Raw genomic sequence first — 21266 nt, forward strand, 5'->3', positions numbered from 1 at the left:
TTATATAAGAGCTTTATGTTTAAATTAACATTTACCTTATTTGATTTAACATTGAACAGGAAAGGGTTAAACGAATGTATAAGTTTCCCAGATAAAAGCATCAGACCATTGAGGTTATCAAACTATTTCCTCTTAAATGTTTCCGCTAATGATGAGCAGAAAGAGAAAATGTATGGAAGTGAAAGTACTGTAGTAAAACGTTTAGAGCAAGCCTTAAGCAAATATGCTGCAAACTTCTCACATTCTGGCAAACATGTGGCGAATAATAAAATTTAGAAATCGTTTTTTCCAAAAAGTGGACAAGAAGTGCCGCAAATGCGTGGCTAATTTGGCAGAAGTTTGCTACAGCAGTTTGCCGAAAGCTTTTTTTTAAAAATATTTTTGTAACGGTAGAAAGACAACATCATCATTCTACTTAAGTAAAAGTAAAATTCACTTCAATGAAGTCATATTTGTCTAGCGTTTTTAATAACGAATATTATCGCAGAGCAGCTCTACAGAACAAAATTTCATTCACTCATTCATCATTCATTCAGGGTCGAGGGCCCGCGGTGGCCTGGAGCCTCTCCCAGAAGTCTCTGAGCACAGAAAAGGTACAATCCGTCGGACAATTTAAACACACACACTACGGGAAGTTTTGGGAGCACCAGTCTGCATGTCTTTGGACTTTGGGAGGAAACCGGAGTACCCAGAGGAAACCCACCAAGCACAGGGAGAACATACAAACTCCACACACACACACAGACTTGAGGCGGGACTCGAACCCGGCTCCTGACGGTGACAGTGCTAACCACTACGCTACGTGTATACAGTGTTTGATCTGTATTTTAACTAGATTTTATTTCTTAAGAACGATTTAAATGAGTAAATGAGAACAGAACCACACTGTATACGGAAAATAAAGGAGGAAACAACATGATGATGGACAGAGTTGTGTTTGGTTGGTTTTTGGGTGGGTCCTAATCAACAACTATTATGAAAATGAACAGGAAATGATGACCATATAAGGAAAGTAAAGGCGGAAATAACATGACGGTGGACAGAGTGTGAAGGTTCTGTATTCGTGATCTAATCAAGAACTGATACAACAGGAAATGAACATGAACAGGAAATGATGACCGTAAACACAGCATTTAAAGCTTCTGGACTGGATGATAAGGAGGCTGTGAAATTGCAGGACGGACAGGAAATCGAAACAGAAGCCTCAGTAAATTACTGGAGGGTCTGGGGCACTAACGGAGGCTCCCCCACAGTGGCTCATACCATTTCCTAATTGTTGATGCAGTTTAAAATGATCATTGAATTGAAAAACGCAGTGTACGTCCTGCTGTCGGGTTCGGATGAGCATGGTGTGGTGCTGTGCAGAAAGAAGGAACGCCTCTGTAATCTCTCGTTCTGCTGATTGGACCACTGACTTATTGAGTCCTCATCGATATTTCTTTCGGGTCTTAACCTTATTTCACTAACGAGCTCGTCTCCTTTACAACCACCCAACAGCTTAATGAAAAATGTCAAATTAGGGAAATTTGTGGCGTTCTGCAGATCTGGATACACAGTTTTGCTCATGGTTACTCCGAGTGTCTGAAATGAATTTTACTGGTTTAAAGGAATTTAGCAAAGTTTCTCCGTAGTGCATTCAGGAAAAAAAATATTTCAAACTATAGTATTATCAAACTGTGTATTTGGGTTTTCAAATATATCAGGCGAAACAAAAGTTCATCATTACTTTTATAAAGGCTATTTTTGACCACTCATGGAATATGGGAATGACGTCGCAGAAAACTCTTAGATCTCTCAAAATAAGAATATTACTATTATTTTTTGGACATAAAAACAATCGAAAACAACAATAAAGACACGTGACTATGTAAACAATTATTTTATTTTTTTATTTTTTTACATTTTTTGCTCAGTCATGTTTGTATAGTCGGTTAAATGAAATTAGGTTCAGTTCATCATACAGTATTGCCTGAATTGTGCTGAAACTTTTCTCTCATGTTTTAAATTAAATTAGAGGACAAATTATTTGTGTAATTCTTGTTATTTCTTGCCTTTAAATTTTTTTTTTTAAATTTATTATTATGGGTTTTTTAAATATTATTTCCATAAATATGTAAATAAAATTAGAGTTTTTTTTCCCTAAAATTACTTTGAACGTATTAGTTACTGATCACTAGTGCTGAATTTTTACTTTTTAAAATCAAAGTTTAATAGATTTCATTTGTAGTTTAAGTTGCTTTATATAGTTTTTTATTTCATGTAAACTTTATTAATTTTATTAATATGTTCGAACATATGTAGTAAATAAACTTTTTTTATTAAAAATTAGTAGTAGCTGTATATAATTGGGCTACTGTTGGTCGAAGAAGGAGAGGAGGAAGGCGTGTTCATAAGCAGAGAGAGAAGAGGAAAGGCAAGAGTTTAGGAGTGACAGTAGGGACTTTGAATGTTGGGACCATGACAGGGAAGGGAAGAGAGTTAGTTGATATGATGCAGAGAAGAAAGGTGGATATACTGTGTGTACAGGAGACCAGGTGGAAAGGTAGCAAGGCTAGAAGCTTAGGATCAGGGTTCAAATTGTTTTACCATGGTGTGGATAGGAAAAGAAATGGAGTAGGAGTTATCCTAAAAGAGGAGTTTGTAAGGAATGTTCTAGAGGTGAAGAGAGTATCAGATAGGGTGATGAGTCTGAAGCTGGAAATTGAAGGGATAATGTTCAATGTTGTTAGTGGTTATGCCCCACAGGTAGGATGTGAGTTAAAAGAGAAGGAGAAATTCTGGAGTGAGTTAGATGAAGTGATGCAGAGCATACCCAGAGGTGAAAGAGTGGTGATTGGTGCAGACTTCAATGGACATGTTGGGGAAGGGAACAGAGGTGATGAAAATGTGATGGGCAGGTTTGGTTTTCAGGACAGGAATGTAAAAGGACAGATGGTGGTGGACTTTGCAAAGAGGATGGAAATGGCAGTAGTAAATACTTTCTTCCAGAAGAGGCAGGAACATAGGGTGACATATAAGAGTGGAGGCAGAAGCACGCAGGTCGACTACATCTTGTGTCGACGTTGTAATCTGAAAGAGATCAGTGACTGCAAAGTGTTGGTAGGGGAAAGTGTAGCCAGACAACACAGAATGGTTGTGTGTAAAATAAGCCTGGTGGTGAGGAAGGCGAAGAGGACAAAGGCAGAGCAGAGGACAAAGTGGTGGAAGCTGAGAAAGGAAGAATGTTGTGTAGTCTTCAGGGAGGAGTTGAGACAGGCTATGGGTGGTCAGGAGGTGCTTTCAGTTGACTGGACAACTACAGCCAATGTGATCAGGGAGACAGGTAGGAGGGTACTTGGTGTATCATCAGGTAAGGGGAAAGTGGACAAGGAGACTTGGTGGTGGAATGAGGAAGTCCAGGAGTGTATACAGGGAAAGAGGCTAGCTAAGAAGAAGTGGGACACTGAGAGGACTGAAGAGAGTAGACAGGAGTACAGGGAGATGCAGAGTAAGGTAAAGGTAGAGGTGGCAAAGGCCAAACAAAGAGCATATGAGGACTTGTATGCTAGGCTAGACAGTAAGGAGGGAGAGGGGGATCTGTACAGGTTGGCAAGGCAGAGAGATAGAGATGGGAAGGATGTGCAGCAGGTTAGAGTGATTAAAGATAGAGATGGAAATGTACTGACAGATGCCAGGAGGGTGATGGGAAGATGGAAGGAGTACTTTAAGGAGTTGATGAATGAGGAAAACGAAAGAGAACAAAGAGTAGAAGAGGTGACTGTTGTGGAACAGGAAGTAGCAAATATTGGTAGAAGTGAGGTGAGAAGGGCGTTGAAGAGGATGAAGAGTGGAAAGGCTGTTGGTCCTGATGACATACCTGTGGAGGTATGGAAGTGCTTAGGAGAGGTGGCAGTAGAGTTTTTGACAAGTTTGTTTAACAAGATCTTGGAGAGTGAGAGGATTCCAGAGGAATGGAGGAGAAGTGTATTAGTGCCAATTTTTAAGAACAAGGGAGATGTGCAAAGCTGTGGCAATTATAGAGGTATAAAGCTAATGAGCCAGACAATGAAGCTGTGGGAAAGAGTAGTGGAAGCTAGGTTAACGGCAGAGGTGAACATTTGTGAGCAGCAATATGGTTTTATGCCTAGAAAGAGTACATCAGATGCAGTATTTGCTTTGAGGATGCTGGCGGAGAAGTACAGAGAAGGTAACAGGGAGTTGCATTGTGTCTTTTTAGATTTAGAGAAAGCGTATGACAGGGTGCCAAGAGAGGAGCTGTGGTATTGTATGAGGAAGTCTGGAGTGGCAGAGAAGTATGTTAGAGTGGTGCAGGACATGTATGAGAGCTGTAAGACAGTGGTAAGATGTGCTGTAGGTGTGACAGAAGAGTTTAAGGTGGAGGTGGGTCTGCATCAAGGATCAGCTCTAAGCCCCTTTTTGTTTGCTCTGGTGATGGACAGGATGACAGATGAGGTAAGACAGGAGTCCCCATGGACTATGATGTTTGCAGATGACATTGTGCTCTGTAGCGAGAGCAGGGAACAGGTGGAGGAAAATTTGGAGAGGTGGAGGTATGCCCTGGAAAGCAGAGGAATGAAGGTTAGCCGCAGCAAGACGGAATACATGTGTGTAAATGAGAGGGACTCAGGAGGATCGGTGAGGCTACAGGGAGCAGAGGTAAAGAAGGTGCAGGATTTTAAGTACTTGGGGTCAACGGTCCAGAGCAACGGAGAGTGTGGAAAGGAGGTGAAAAGGCGGGTACAGGCAGGTTGGAATGGGTGGAGAAAAGTGTCAGGTGTGTTGTGCGATAAAAGAGTATCAGCGAGAATGAAAGGAAAGGTGTATAGGACAGTGGTGAGACCAGCGATGCTCTACGGCTTAGAGACAGTGGCACTGAAGAAAAGACAGGAGGCAGAGTTGGAGGTAGCAGAGCTGAAGATGTTGAGGTTCCCTTTGGGAGTGACAAGGATGGATAGGATTAAGAATGAGTTTATCAGAGGGACAACCCATGTTAGATGTTTTGGAGATAAGGTCAGAGAGGCCAGATTGAGGTGGTTTGGAAATGTTCAGAGGAGAGATTGTAAATATATCGGTAGAAGGATGCTGAGGTTGGAACTGCCAGGCAGGAGGTCTAGAGGAAGACCAAAGAGGAGATTTATGGATGCAGTGAGAGAGGACATGAAGTTAGTTGGTGTGAGAGAAGAGAATGCAGAGGATAGGGTTAGATGGAGGCAGATGATTCGCTGTGGCGACCCCTGAAAGGGAACAGCCGAAAGACAAAGAAGAAGAAGAAGAAGTAGTAGCTGTATATATTTAATTATTAATGTATTATTAATTTTATAATTTTCTATTATATCTTTTTTTATTTGTATTTACTATTTTTGAATTAAATTATCACATAAGCTTAATTCATGTAATAATTTAACACATAAATTTAGGGTCACTTAAATTTAAGGAGCCACATTTAAATCAGTTGATACGGTTTTTCAGTGGAATCAAGTGTGGCTCAGGATTTGTGAATCAGGTCAGACACTTCTGTGGTATTAAACATAAAAAAAAAAATACTCATTTCTGTGTTTTAAAGTTGGATAAACCTCCAGTTGGATAAAAATAGTTTTCCATCAATCCATCTCGGAGCTGTGGAGGTCAGCGGTGACTATTCCAGGTTTGGCTAATTGGCGTTTCGAAATTGCCCGAAGTGTGTGTGTGTGTGTGTGTGTGTGTGTGTGTGTGTGATTGGCACCACATCCAGGGTGTACCCCACCTCATGCCCTAAGTCTCCTAGGATAGGCTTCAGCCCCCTGTAAAGTGATTTAGACAATGAGGTAGTGAGTGGGTGAGTAAGTAAAATTAGATTTATTTTGCCTGCAATACACATTAGAGACCACCAGATGGCAGCCATGTCCATCCACCGGAAGCTTGTCCACTGATGGAAGTCCAAGCCAATGGAATATTATTGTATTTTACAGCTTGGACCTCCTTATGAAGCATTCATAAAGGATATTTAGTCATTTAGCAGACGTGTCAGTGCTGTGTGTGGGTTTAAATAAATGTATCGACGCTATAAAGGGGGAAAACTGTCCCCTAGGCCGCATTGAGCGCCATCTTGGCTGCGGTTGCCATGGCAGTGAGCCTCAGCTTCCGGGTGTGTGTTGGGCCACCAGGAGTTGGCTCGGCTGAGGGTTTTGTGCATATGTGTGTGTGTGTGTGTGTGTGTGTGTGTGTGTGTATGAAACAGCGAAGATATACAACACTCCATACATAAACAGTATGCATGTCTAAAATATAAAACCAACACTGCTACATTTTGTGTCTGTGTACAATCATTGCAAAATGTATTGGCACCCCTCCTACCTGTTCTTCAGTGAAAAGGAAGAACCAGTGAGGAGAAGGTTATTCTCAGTACGGCACTAACAGGCTGGTCAAAGCTGCTGATGTAAATATAATGTAATGCTTTATGGCATGATAACCTGCAGGATCTCTCTGTTCTTTATGCTTTTATTTTCCTTCAGCTCCTTGAAAACGCTTTCCTAGGTTGTGTGTGGAGTCGAGGCTTTACAGTATCACCCGGACCTATTACATGGATCGGTGCCTCTTAAAGCACAGGCTGTCCCAAATTTTTTTTACATCATTTTGTAGTCTAACAACATAGCCAATCCTCGCCTAAATGATCTCAGATTAGAATGAGATGTGTAAATACTATGTTTAAATGTTTTACATTCAATTCTGTGTTGCTATGCAACAGAAACTTGAAGATGAGGAGTTCAAAAAGTGTCAGTGATGAGGCCACATTTCATATGAATGCGAATGGCCAAGTCGACAAGCATAATGTTCGCACTTGGGGGAAAGAAACAGTTGATCACATGAGGGACTCGCGGAAGTGGATGTGTTGGAGCTGGACTACCAACATTTGTAACTGAATTCATGAATTATATATAAATTATATATCCGTTTAAATATGTTGTTCAACATGAAGCCTATTTAATTCCGTTCGCCGGGACATGTGGTTACTCAGATATTCATATTTCAAATCATGTCAAATTTTTTGCGACACCCTGTATAAGAGGAATAAACAACATCAGGATAGACAAGACAATTAACCATGGCAGGTTAAAAGCCAGTGTGTTTTTATGAATTTTTTAAAATTCTTTACTTATATCTCTCGAAATGTTTGCGATATCTTGAGCCTTTTACTCTCACCTTTTTTTTTTTAGATGACATTTTTTCTTCATTATTTTTTTACCCATGTCCTTTCAGGGGCTCAGTAGTTTATTATTATTATTATTATTATTATTATAAATGTATTATTATTATTATTCACTCCACTAGAGGAGTCTCTAAAGCATTAAGGTGTTTCTTAACAATTTTGTCCCTGTCGGTCCTGCATAGTATCCTGAGATTGACACTCGTGCCATAGTGTTCGCGCGCGTGTGTAAGCGCGTGTGTGGGTGCGCACGCGGGGGAGCGCGCGGGGAGAATGGAGCTCGCGCTGTTCTAACGCGTTCATACCGCGGTGTGAGAGAGAGAGAAGGGAAAGCGGAGAAGAAGAAGAAGAGGAGGAGGAAGAGGAGGAGGAGGAGGAGAGAGAGGGGGGGGGACATGTAGTGCATTTAGATTTAACCACACTGCAAAAAAAAAAAAAAACAGATAGAAAGATAGATGGATAGATAGACTACAGTACAAGCTCGCGCTCATTGCTCCGCCCCCTTCCTCTCTCTCTCTCTCTCTCTCTCTCTCTCCACCACTCTCCGCGCGTGCCACTATTTATTTCTGATGCACATTTTTTTCTTTTTTTCATCTCTCTCTCTCTCTCTCTCTCTCTTTTCCTTTCCTCCATGCTCTGGAGTATGATCATCTGAAACACACGCCTGTGTGTATCATCCCTCACATTTCCACCCCCGGAATTATCCATCACTCTGCGTCGGCGCGCGAGACACCATGAGCGGCTTGATGATGTTATTATTATTACTATTATTATTATTATTATTATTATTTTGTCATTTCTGCGCGGTCGTCTCTTCCTGCCAGTGCTGAGGGAGGATCGTTTTTAGCATGCGGAGGATTTGAGGAGCGCGAGTGAGGTCCAACACTGATGGAACATGTCCTATGTTCCCTTTCAAGGTAAGCTGTCCACTGTCTCAGCACCGCATCCAGGCTTCCTCCTCCTCGTCCTCGTCCTCCATCCATCCATCCCTCTCTCCATCCCTCCATCTGCCGTGCGCTAGTGCCGCCGAATGCCCATCTACAGATAGCGTGATGTTCTCTAGCGGTGCATGCATCCAAGTCCCGGTTCCTGCTAGCGGCTTAGCGCTGAGCTCACAGCGGTGCGTCTGTCAGCGCTGCACATCTGGATCAGACCGATACCCCGGGGAGTGTGGGTTAGCTGCTGCACTAATTCACAGCTGGATTGGTTCAAAAAAGTCATCATCATCAAAGTCTTCATCAGACAGAAGACTCACTTCTCATCACTTCTCTTCTCTTTTCTTCTCCTCTCTTCTCATCACCTCTTCTCTTCTCATCTCATGACTCCTCTTTTCTTTTCTTCTTCTCTTCTCTTCTTTTCTTTTCTTCTTCTTTTCTCATCACTTCCCTCCTCTTTTCTCATTACTTTACTTTGTTTCTCTTCTTTTCTTCTGTATCGTCTCATTTTTCTGTTTTTCAGTTCTTTTGCTTTTGTGCTCTTCTCTTTACTCATATTTTTTTAAATATTTTTCTCTTCTGTTCTTTTCTCATGTTATTTTTCTTTTTTCTTTTCTCTCCTATTTTCGAGATTTCATGCTCCCTTTTCCCGATCTGTTCTTCTTGTTTTTCCTTCTCTCCTTTTCTCACACTCTTTTTTACTCTTCTGTTTTCTTTCTTGTCTTTCTCACTGATCTTTCCTCTTTTCTCTTTTTCCCTCACACTTACTTCCTCATCAGTTCTTTTTCTTCTTATTACTTTTTGTCACACTATTTTCTTTATTTTCTGTTCTTGTTCAGTTTTTTTCTATCTTTATTTTATTGCCCTTATTTCTTCACCTCATTTATGTTTTTTTTTTTTATTGTGTGTGTGTGTGTGTGTGTATGTCTGCACTCATATCCATTTGCTGCAGCAGTTTACCCATAAGCACTTTTAGTTCCATCACGGGAAAACACTCACTCACTTTCTCACTCACTCATCGTCTATACCGCTTTATCCTGTATTCAGGGTCATAGAGGCTGGAGCCTATCCCAGGAGACTTAGGGCTTGAGGCGTGGTACACCCTGGACAGGGGTGCCAATCGATTGCAGGACACACACATACACACACTACGGCAATTTGGGAACACCAATTAGCCCAACCTGCATATCTGTGGATATACTTGTGGGAGGGAACCGGAGTAACCGGAGGAAACCCACTATGCACGGGGAGAACATGCAAACTCCATGCACACAGAGACGGGAATCGAGCCTGGCCGGGAATCGAACCCGAAGCCTGAAGGTGCATGGCGACAGCGCTCGGAGAGAAACAGTGGACAGGTTAATGAACTCCTCCGATGACAGAGAGAAAGAAACTCTAAACAGATCAACATCGAAATGACATTTGTGTTATGTGTGGAGAAGCGGAGAGCTTTCAGAAGCTCGTGAAGCAGGAGTTTGGTGTGTGTGTTGACTTCAATCCTGCACTGTTTCAGATGGTTGTGTAACAGCACTTCTATTTCCAGGTTCGGTGATTCATTCTGGGAAAACTATTAACCAACAGAGTGAATAAAAACGAGTGCAAGACTGCAAAACCGTGTGTGTGTGTGTGTGTGTATGTGTGTGTGTGTGTGAGTGTTGCAGTTACATGCATATGTGTGGAAGTTAGCTTATCTGTAACGTGTCATGTAATATTTCTTAATCAACCCCACAGTGCAAGACAGGAAATTACAGATGTGCTTCATCATTATTCTGACGTAATATCTCATGATTTCACCTTAATTATTGTTATTTTAGCTCATTTATAGTGTTAGTGTTATCATATTTGAGTTTCAGTACAGCTAATTCATTAAATATTAAAGTAGAGCAATAATTACACCTAATTCACGGTTTCTAAGGTAATATTTAATCCTGATATTTGCTTTGTAAGATAATTTGTTATACTGAACATACAAGTTTAAAAACTGATTATTGATGGGTGAAAAAATACTCTCTAATAATCCCAGTTATCATTATAACATTATTAGCTTAAATTGAATAGATGTGATGCCGTAATATCACTTTCAACCCGCAGTCCAGAGTCTGTGTGAGAAACACACCTGAACATCATCACGTGCCGCTTCCCGCGAAATGACAAATCATTCGCGGTGGGAAAATATTTCATTCTCCACATCGCAAGAGCGGATTTATTTCACTTCTGTTTGATGTCAAACTGAATTTAAAGCAACGCCCGAGACATTTTAGTCGTGATTTGTTTCTCTCGTAAAAAATCCGTGTAAATGTTAGAGTCTGCCATTTCCAGTGCTGTTCTCTGTTCTGAAGGAGTTTTTTATTTTAAAAGAATGTTCTCGCTGTGCTGAAAAGGCCAGAGTCATCGATGTACGGCTCCCAGTTCGGTTGTATGGATTGTAGTAATAACAGTTTGCATGTTAAATAGAAAATAAACAAATGAACAAACAATGGGAGTAATAATGAGCCTGCGATTTGGATAATACCAGAACTAACAACAAATCATTTATTTCCTAATAAGTAAAATGGAAATTTAGGGCACAGGGACCACGCCCGCTTCACTGTGACTGACAGATACAGATGAAATACCACCATCCATCCTTCCTTGATGGACACGGACATCACGCCTCCTTGGACCGAAAGACACACAGGCCACGCCTCCTCCACAGAAACTGATAGACACAGAGGCCACACCTCCTTCACAGAGACTGACAGTCACAGAGGCCACACCTCCTTCACACAGACTGACAGACACACAGGCCACACCTCCCTCACAGAGACTGATAGACACACAGGCCACACCTCCTTAACAAAGACTGTCAGACAAACAGGCCACACCTCCTTAACAAAGACTGTCAGACAAACAGGCCACACCTACTTCACAGAGACTGATAGACACAGAGGCCACACCTCCTTTACAAAGACTGACAGACAAACAGGCCACACCTCCCTCACAGAGACTGACAGACACAGAGGCCACACCTCCTTCCCAGAGACTGACAGACAAACAGGCCACACCTCCTTCACAAAGACTGATAGACACAGAGGCCACACCTCCTTCCCAGAGACTGACAGACACGGAGGCCACACCTCCTTCACAAAGACTGACAGACACACAGGCCACACCTCCCTCTCAGAGACTGACAGACACACAGGCCACACCTTCTTTACAAAGACTGACAGACAAACAGGCCACACCTCTTTTACAAAGACTGACAGACACACAGGCCACACCTACTTCACAGAGACTGATAGACACAGAGGCCACACCTCCTTTACAAAGACTGACAGACAAACAGGCCACACCTCCCTCACAGAGACTGACAGACACAGAGGCCACACCTCCTTCCCAGAGACTGACAGACAAACAGGCCACACCTCCTTCACAAAGACTGATAGACACAGAGGCCACACCTCCTTCCCAGAGACTGACAGACACGGAGGCCACACCTCCTTCACAAAGACTGACAGACACACAGGCCACACCTCCCTCTCAGAGACTGACAGACACAGAGGCCACACCTCCCTCACAGAGACTGACAGACACAAAGGCCACACCTCCTTCACAAAGACTGACAGACACACAGGCCACACCTCCTTCAGAGACTGACAGACACAGAGGCCACACCTCCTTCACAAAGACTGACAGACACAGAGGCCACACCTCCTCATTGGGGTGACTTTTTCTAGTTAAATAAATAATGTGAAAATTATATTAAATAAAATCCCTTTCTGGTGGTCTGTATATGTCTAGAAATTTCTCATTTAAAGCACAAAACTTAAATACACTAACCATTAACCTGTGCAGAAAAAAACCCAACAATGTACCACTGGTTAAAAAAGTCAACTATATTTAATCCTTTACAATTAAACAGGTTAAACTGAAATAGAATAAAGAGCGTCCCTGTATTTATGGCTTCTAAGCCACAGCATTATCACAGGCGATTATGATGTGTTTACGACTGAAACTCTTCTTGTGATGACAATAAAAACTACAGTAAATGGCTGAGCCTTAGCTAACCGTCTATTATACATTTCCCTCTCGTTACATTGTAACAGTTACAGTTCTTTAAAAACTCTGTAATAAAAAAGAAAACGCTCGTTTATGTCTGAGAAAGCGACTGCTCAGTCGTCACTCTCACCACGCGGCCGCGAAGTCAGCGAGAGCTTCACTGCCCTTTATGTGTGCACATTTGTCTTTTATTAGCATATTCATGAGCCAGGGCAATGGTCTTGAAGGCATAGCTGCATGGTCCAGAGCTTATTCTGCAGTTTCTCCAGCACACACACACTCACACACCCCTGAGCTCTTCTCCAGGTCAGCGTACACTTCGGAAAAGTGTGATGTAGCTGTGCATGTGTCCAGAACTTATTTGTCCTGTTTAAGAAAGTCGATGGTTTTTTGCCTAAATGATTCATAGGTCACTGTGTGGCTTAAAAAACACAAAACATTCCTCTGAAACTACTAAGGTACAGTTACTGGCCTGAAAAATGAGAGAGAGAAAAAAGTCCATAAGGAAGCCCAGAGAATTATTCCTCAAGACTATATTGAAAAATACAGGAAAGTCTTGAAGCAAAATATGAAGAAATGAAAAACTTTTGCACAGTACTGTACCTGGGGGTTGAAGACACAGTTCAGGGCAAACCTCATGTTTGAAATCATGGATTGGGATGTATCTCGGATTTATAGTCACGGTTCGGGATTTCCTCAGGTTTGAAGTCACAGTTTGGGACGTACATCGGGTTTAAAGTCACGGTCCAGGACATACATCAGGTTTAAAGTCACGATCCAGGACGTACATCGGGTTTAAAGTCACGGTCCAGGACGTACATCGGGTTTAAAGTCACAGTTTGGGACGTACATTGGGTTTAAAGTCACGGTTTGGTATGTACATCAGGTTTGAAGCCAAAATTTGGGATGTATGTCAGGTTTAAAGCCACAGTTTTGGGTGTACATTGGGTTTGAATTCACGGTCCAGGACGTACATCGGGTTTAAAGTCACAGTTTGGGATGCAGGTCGGGTTAAAAGTAACGGTCCGAGACATACAACAGGTTTGAAGACATGATCCTGGACATACCTCGGATTTGAAGCCACCATTTGGGATGTACATCTTGTTTAAAGTTACAGGACGTACATCAGGTTTAAATTCACAGTCCAGGACATACTGTACTGTACACCACATTTAAAGTCACAGTTTTGGGTTTGAAGTCACAATCCGGGACATATAGTACATCGGGTTGGAAGCCACAGTTTGGGATGTACATCAGTTTAATTTTACCGTCCGGAACATTTATTGGTTTGGAAATTCCAGTCTGGGACATTCAGTTTCCGAACATACTCAAGTTAACAATGTCATAATATTACTGACCTCCATATTACAGAGGAATGTTTTGACTTAAAATGTAAAAATGATTGATTGATGGCGAAAAAATACATATTTTTAAAATTCTTTCTCTGTGTTTCAGTAAAAAGATATAAAAAAAATCCAGTGGTTTTAGAGTTGGTAAAATTGTCTAAGGAATCTGATTAGAGATCATTGTGTAGTTAAATGTTTAGAAGATACTTGCAGAAAGTAATAATAATAATCTTATAAAGAGTGCGTGTGTGCGTGAACACACACATTGTTTTATTACTTTGCTGTTTAGCATTAATTAAAAGTTCTTCTCAGAGCTCCTTTAGAGTCCAGCCATTTTCCAAGCATAAACTCTCGTCTTGTGTTGGAATAGCTCGTAGCGCTGATCCGCGAGCAGCTGAAACAGCCTTCCGAGTGCGATACGCTTAAAGCTCCTTTGACAGCAGGATGTTTGATCTGCGTTTGCAGTTCGTTTCAGGCAGAAGGTCAAACATGCAATGACGCCTGGCCTTTACAGATAACGACAACGTGTATGGTTCACTTCATAGAACCGAGTTCGAACAAAGTACTATATATTATCGAAATGAAAGCAAAATAACATGACAGGTTAAGAAAAGCTTAATCTTATCCAGTTATGGTGTCCGGTTAAACTGACAAAAATTGTCACGTCATAATGCATCATGTCGTAGAATAGTGTATCACATCATATTGCATAATTTCATGTCGTGTAATTTTGTATAATGTGCATTAGCTTAATATTGTATAACTACACTAGTGGTTGTGCTGTTGTACCAAATATAAGCACGGCTGTGATTGTCGAGGGCGCACAGTTCATAGAACAACAGTTCCACAAACAGCATTTATTATCAATATATTATGATTTGTTTGTTTATTCACCCAGTTATTTTGCTCTGCCTGCACATATCCTTCCACAAGTGGTGAAACTAACTAACTACGACGGGCGGAGCTGGTGACTGACGGTTAGCGACCGACAGATGTGTAATTAACGAAGGAGAAACTAGTTATAAATTCATACCGGTACATTGTAGCCAAAAGGTGGGGGGAACAAACCATGAAGGTTTTTATTTATAAAGTTAAGCCTTTATTTGTCACATATACATTACAGCACAGTGAAATTCCTTCTTCGCATATCCCAGCGTAGCTAGGGTCAGAGCGCAGGGTCAGCCATGATACAGCACCCCTGGAGCAGATAGGGTTAAGGGCCTTGCTCAAAGGCCCAACAGTGGCAACCTGGTGAAGCTGGGGATCGAACCGCCGATCTTCCAATCAGTAAGTCCTTAGCCCTCTGAGCCACCACTACCCCACTTATTAGGGCCCAAGCACTATAGGACTCTCTTCTTTTTGTATGGATTATATAATATTTTTATCCCACCTTTTTGGGCTTTTGGGGGGGTCCTAATATGCTCAAAAACTTATGAAAATGGGCAGACAGGTAGGAAACTGCTGCCATTAGGATGCCTGTGAGTCGCATGGCCCGGGGCCTTCAAGGGCCCTCACACAAGATTTTGCTACATAGCTTATACACACTTGCTCGTTTGCACACAAAACTTGGTGCACATTTAAAGCTCATTGAGCCAAACAACTTCCGTACTGCGTGTCATGGGCTCAACTCAACAGAAAGTCAATATTTTGGGTCGTTTTTGGTGCAGGGTGCTTGGGTCCACTCATCGTTGTTTGCAACTATATCCAAAAGCACTAAATAGAAAGCTACTGTAGTGCGCTATGTACAGTAGGGTGTACAATCCCATTTTTCATACACCAAGTAGCACCCTTGATTAGGGGTTAGAGAACAATTTGGGATTCAACCATGTGTTACAGTAGAAGCTACTTAGCATGTAGCTGTAAATAAAAGAACACAGACGCTTCAGAGGCGATTCAGAACTTCGTTATCAGATGTGTGTTGTTGCTGAAAGTGCTTCTGTGACTGGTTGTGAATGTGGGTTTTGTTAGGCAGCTTTTCTCTCCTCAGTACTGCAAACCGTACAGACCTACTCTCACCCACTCTGAGACCCACAGTTAGTGTAATTACCTGTTATTAGGAGACCTGTGACGCTGCGTGATACATATAGTTAAACATATACCTTCCATTATCACCATTCGTGTAATGCATCTCCAATCAGATTGCTTGATTGGAACTAAATGTTGTATAATATCACATAAAATATTGCACTATCATATAGCTTTTATAGCGTATTGTATTGTGTTATTTAATATCTCATTGTATTGTAAACTACTGCAATATATATATAGAGTAATATCTTGTTGTATCTGATAATATTGTATTGAATCATAGAGTCTCAGATTCAGTGCTATCATCTAATATTGAACCACTGACTTATGATTTGAAATCGTACCATATAATATTACTTCGATCATATTCTGTTGTGTTTTTTTTATTATACAATATGGAATCATATTGTATAGTAATTTACTGTAAAATGTTGTATCGATTCACCGCAAATTGGACTAGTGTTATCGCCAAATAACAAAATTAAAATTAAAATCGCATCATATTGTATCGTATCATGTGGAAGCCAGATGGTTAAACCACTAGTATTTGGTAGTGTTCTACTTACAGTAAATTATGCTTTATAACACCTCCTTTAAACAATCTCTTCTGATCACTGTCCAAAAATGTATACTGACATTAATAAATGTTTATGCTTTTCCAGCTGCTTATGAGATGGAAGATGACATGAGCCCTGAGTCAGGTGACATATGCATGACACTTGTCAGCCTAATAACTTGCTGTATAACACTTTACTACAGACAAATGTAGGATCTTTATGATCAAGGTTATGTAATGATAAATGCATGACTTCAGAGTAACATCAGAGTTGCGCTGGTGAGTTTTTTGTTTGAACATTTCTACATTTTAAATGATTTGTCTTCTAGCTGTAACGTTATGTAAAGCTACCCTGGCTGATACATAAGTGGGAAACGTCTTTTATCATATTTAAGACATAACATATACACTTATATACACAGGCCTTTGATATATATTATAATAGGACTGATAAAAAATTAAGGCAATTTAATAACAATATAAACAAGAAACAATTATATCTTGGTCCTTCAGTAAATGAGTTTATTGGTTGATTACACTGTATGCATTGATGAAGACTGTATTATGACTTTGTAATGACGGGGTTGTGTGTATATTGTCTTTGACTGGATTACAGTTTGTGGGTTTGACATGTCATGTTACTGTTATGAAACAGCCAGAGCTACCGATTCAGACTTAACACAAAAAATGTATATAATATAATATAATATAATATAATATAATATAATATAATATAATATAATATAATATAATATAATATAATATAATAAATGCTTATGAAGCTTTGTGTCAGGTGTCACGAAATGCTTACATAGATATTTAAGGTAAAATCCAATACTCACTCATCGTCTAAACCGCTTGATCCTGTATACAGGACCCTGGAGAATATCCCATGAGACTTAGGATACGAAGCGGGGTATACTTTGGATGTGGTTCCAATCCATCATAGGGCACACACATACATACATACACTCATACGTTCATGCACACACTACGGGTAACTTGGGAACGCCAATTAGCCTAATCTGCCTGTCTTTGGTATGTCTGCGGGAGGAAACCAGAGTACCTGGAAGAAACCCACCAAGCATGAGGAGAACATGCAAAGTCCATGAACACAGACCCCGAGGTGGGAATTAAACCTAAAACCTGGAGGTGCAAGGCGGCAGTGCTAACCACTACGCCACCGTGCCGCCAGAAATCTAATAAACTGACAAAGTCTACAAATAATACAACCCTTTCAAAATACAACAAGGGTCGTTTCCTAAAACTTGACTAACTGTATCTATAATTCTGGTGTTTTCGCCGTTATCTGACCCGGTACGCTGTATCTTCTTCAGTAAAAGCACACACGTTGCTATCCAGACCTCGCCAAAATACCTTGAACACTCTTCATTAGCCTGTATGCAGCAGGTTTGGAATTTCTTCAGCGTGTCCAATTAGATGCCGATGCTGCAGCTCATGGAATAATTGCCTAGAAATGAATGGAAATTATTATTAAATCGCATCAGCGCGGCCTGAAGCAGGGTAAATGTTTTTGACTGATGGAAAATATTGCTTGCTTAAGAGTCCCGTGGCTGCAGCTTCCCTTCTTTTCTAGTCTTTTCATCAGCCAGTGTGAGGATGTAACAGCGATTCTAATACACCGGGACTCGTTGTCTTCGTTCACGCTCATAAAACTCTTTAAGGCAGCACAGTTTTGTGAGGATTTAATGTTTGTTTCAGTTTAGTGTTATTTCGTTCTGCATACATTATTCTCACTGGTTCCAGTACATCCGTGAACATACCATTCCCTCTGTTCTTACTTTCTGTCCTAACCCAGGCTCTGCACAAAGTCTTCTTGGATCTCGGCCTGGTTCTGTTCTGGCTGCCATGCCCGAATGATCAGATTTTGTGAATAATCTAGTTGAGTAGACAAGGGATTGTGCATTGAAACTGATTCGGATATTCAGTATGAGGCAAACAGTATGATCAGACACCTAAGATTGAGTAGGTCCCTTTTGCCACCAAACCGTACTGACCTGTGTGTTCTGACGCCTTTCTATCAGAACCAGCATGAACTTTTTCAGCAGTTTGTGCTACTGTACACTAGCTCTTCTACTGGATCGGACTACCCGGGTCAGCCTTCACTCCCCATGTGCATCATTAAGCTTTGGCCACCCATGACCCTGTCACCAGTTCACTGGTTTTCCTTCTTTGGATCACTTTTGTCATGTCCTGTCCACTGCAGACCAGGAACATTTCAGGAGAGCTGCAGTTTTGGTTGGAGTTGGTCTGACCCAGTCTTCTAGCCATCACAATTTGGCCCTGGTCAAGTTCACTCAAATCCTTACACGTTCCCATTTTTTTCTACCACTACTACCAAAAGGCTCACTTACTGCCAATCCCACCCACTTCCATGTGCCATTGTAATGAGATATTTTAACTGTACAATATCTACTGTGACAAGAGCCAAATTTTGATGACTTGATGACTGGGGACCGGGATGTTTCTGGTCTGCAGTGGTCAGGATGTACCAAAAGTGGTCCAAAGAGAGAAGAGCGGTAAACCGGGAACAGGGTCAGGGGTGGCTAAGGCTCACTGTTGCACATGGGGAGTAAAGGCTGGTCCGTGTAGACCGATCCAACAGAAGAGCTAGGAGTAAAATTGGGGGAAAAGTTAATGCTGGTTTTGACAAAAAGGAGACAAAAATGTTATCCAGGCACTAGAATCCTGTTCAATGAGCATTTATGTGACCCGTCACATCAACTCGGGTATTAAGTGACATTTTGGGTGACTTGAGTTGTGCATATTTTTGGATTCCTGGATCAATAAGCTCCGTTTTGATACTAGGTTTATTACAGTTCCTTAGATATGGACAGTGCAAAATCTTATTTGTAGAATATTTAAATGAGGATGTAGTAAGGAAGAGGGAACCTTTAGCCTCATTTTGACTTCCTGCTAAAAAACCTTCGCAAATGGGGTGGATATATAATGCAACAATGCATCTGTTTCTATGACAGCTTGGGTAGTGTTCATTAAAGTGTTTTAAAACAGTGGTTAGGATTAAAAATTTCTTATTTCTGTTGATGAATCAGGAAAATGATGTATTTGATCTTCAGAATCTATCAGATTTGTGCTGAAGTTTTATGTGCTGCCCTCTATTGGCCACAGCGCAAAACTAACCTCTCACCCACTCACCTTCCATACCACTTTATCTTGTAAACAGGCTCTTAGGGGGCCTGGAGCCTATCCCAGGAGACTCAGGACAGGGTGCCAGTCCTTCGCAATGCACACAGACTATGGGCAATTTGGGAACGCCTAATCTGCATGTCTTTAGACTGTGGGAGAAAACCGGTGGAGGAAACCCACCAAGCACAGGGAGAACATGCAAACTCCATGCACACAGACCCCGAGGCAGGAATCGAACCCGGAACCTGGAGGTGAAAGGCGATGTTTGCTAACCACACCGTCACCGTGCCGTCTCAAAACTAACCTGTACGACTTAATACTTGATGAATGACGAGTCACATACAAAAATAAAAAGTGTCATGGGAGTGAATTTGTTGATTCGGGCTGTCAGTTGTTCAGCTAATGTTCACCGCATTCCGGCGTCTTTCCTCCAAATCCATTTATTGATTTGTAAATGACGAGTCATGCAATTTAAAATAGTACATCTCATGACGCTGTGTTCTAGAGTAAAACTGAGTAAGACATTATCATTTCTGATCATTTTGCCAATTTCCCATCCAGTGTAACATAAAGAGTGGTGGCGAACGAGGCAGAACACAAGTGCAGATCCTCAGCGTGGGCTTTATTTGGGGAAAATCCAAGAATCATAGACAGAACTGAAAGTGGGAGTCAGAGCACTAGGATAATCCGTGATCATAAATAAGCAGCACAGGCGAGATTCGGGGAAATAGAAAAAGTAAAAAATAAAAAGCTAGAAGACACAAAGCTCGGGAAATGGCAAGATATTGTGACACAACAAGGTGTACGTAGAAAAACCTATCGAGGACGTAACACAGGACGGGTGAACACAACAGAGCAAAGATCACATCATGGCATTTAGAGTGAAAATAATGTGACACATCTTCAACAATAATTTGGGAACCAAATCAACATTTTGGGATTAAACCATAAAGCACTGATAAACAATTTAGGCGTTCACTCATGTATTGATGCAAACGCGATGGTCCTGTTGCGTGTGAGTGCCGGTGCCATGTGATGCCTCCTTTGGCAATTCTGTTTAACTTAATGACATGAAGTAGCAACCATCTGGCAACAGCAGTTATCACTTGCGTCCTCTTAACGCAGCTCCTCCAAGCCTCCTGCAGCCTACGCTCTGAATCTGAAAGTAAACGCATGCTAACTGGTAATGCGCTAATGCCTGGGTGGAAAAAAATTAATGATGTGACAGACCGCTGATATAATGACAGATTTCACAGATTTTATTCTCGTCCTGAATATCATATCATGCATCAGTTATCAAACCTTAATCGTAGCTGGATTTAAACACCGTGTGCAGATTCTCCTTAGGAGTCCTGACACTACGGTCCTGCTGAAATAAAAAATGGTGGACGACCAAATTAATTGCCAAACAGTTTGTGAGATCACGTCGTATGTATGAACCACGTATGACTTCACCGCAAACGTACCGCAAACTACAGAGGACCTGCGATATCTCGGGATTTGTTAGGAATTACCAAGAACTGCTGGGATTTCTTGAATTCTTAAAGATATGTCAAGACTAACTGCATTTTCTTTTTAAAGCCATGGACCATCTAAATTTTCAGTTAAGCAAGCTACCTGTTAACCTAGAACATCCTGTTTTGGGTTGCTTCTTGCAATCATAATTATTATTAACATTATCTTACCAACTGTAACTCTTTTTTCCTTTGATATTTTGGTCCGTCCTTGTGCCATCCGACGCATCGGGCAAACGATACTCCCCACCGTGGGGATAAAGCAGCTGTTTCTGTAGCGGTTACTCAAGGGTTCGCATTGCCAGGCCAACGCCACAATTCGGGCAATTCGGGAACAAAATTTGGCCTAACCTGCATGTCTTTGGACTGTGGGAGCAAAGCGGAGTACCAAAAGGAAACCCACCAAGCACGGGGTGAACATGGTGGGAATCGAACCTAGAGGTGCGAGGCCACGGTGCTAACCATTAGGCCAAGAGTAACTTAGACATTGCTATATAT

The 21266-nt window shown here is 41.4% G+C and overlaps 1 protein-coding gene across 6 annotated transcripts in view; it reads left to right on the forward strand.

Annotated features, from left to right (window-relative positions):
- The first annotated feature begins 7983 nt into the window (after positions 1-7983).
- syngap1b (synaptic Ras GTPase activating protein 1b) overlaps positions 7984-21266 on the forward strand; it is a 124312-nt gene continuing 111029 nt past the window's right edge. For 5 of the 6 annotated variants that reach the window (XM_053488081.1, XM_053488084.1, XM_053488083.1 and 2 more), the window contains exons 1-2: positions 7984-8100; positions 16193-16231. In XM_053488081.1, the coding sequence (XP_053344056.1) occupies positions 8079-8100; positions 16193-16231 (61 nt within the window). In that variant the 5' untranslated portion in view covers positions 7984-8078. The remainder of the gene's footprint in view (positions 8101-16192; positions 16232-21266) is intronic. The other variant, XM_053488082.1, reaches the window with a different exon arrangement.

The sequence above is a fragment of the Clarias gariepinus genome, chromosome 26 (genome assembly GCF_024256425.1).
Source record: "Clarias gariepinus isolate MV-2021 ecotype Netherlands chromosome 26, CGAR_prim_01v2, whole genome shotgun sequence".
Taxonomy (NCBI): domain Eukaryota; kingdom Metazoa; phylum Chordata; class Actinopteri; order Siluriformes; family Clariidae; genus Clarias; species Clarias gariepinus.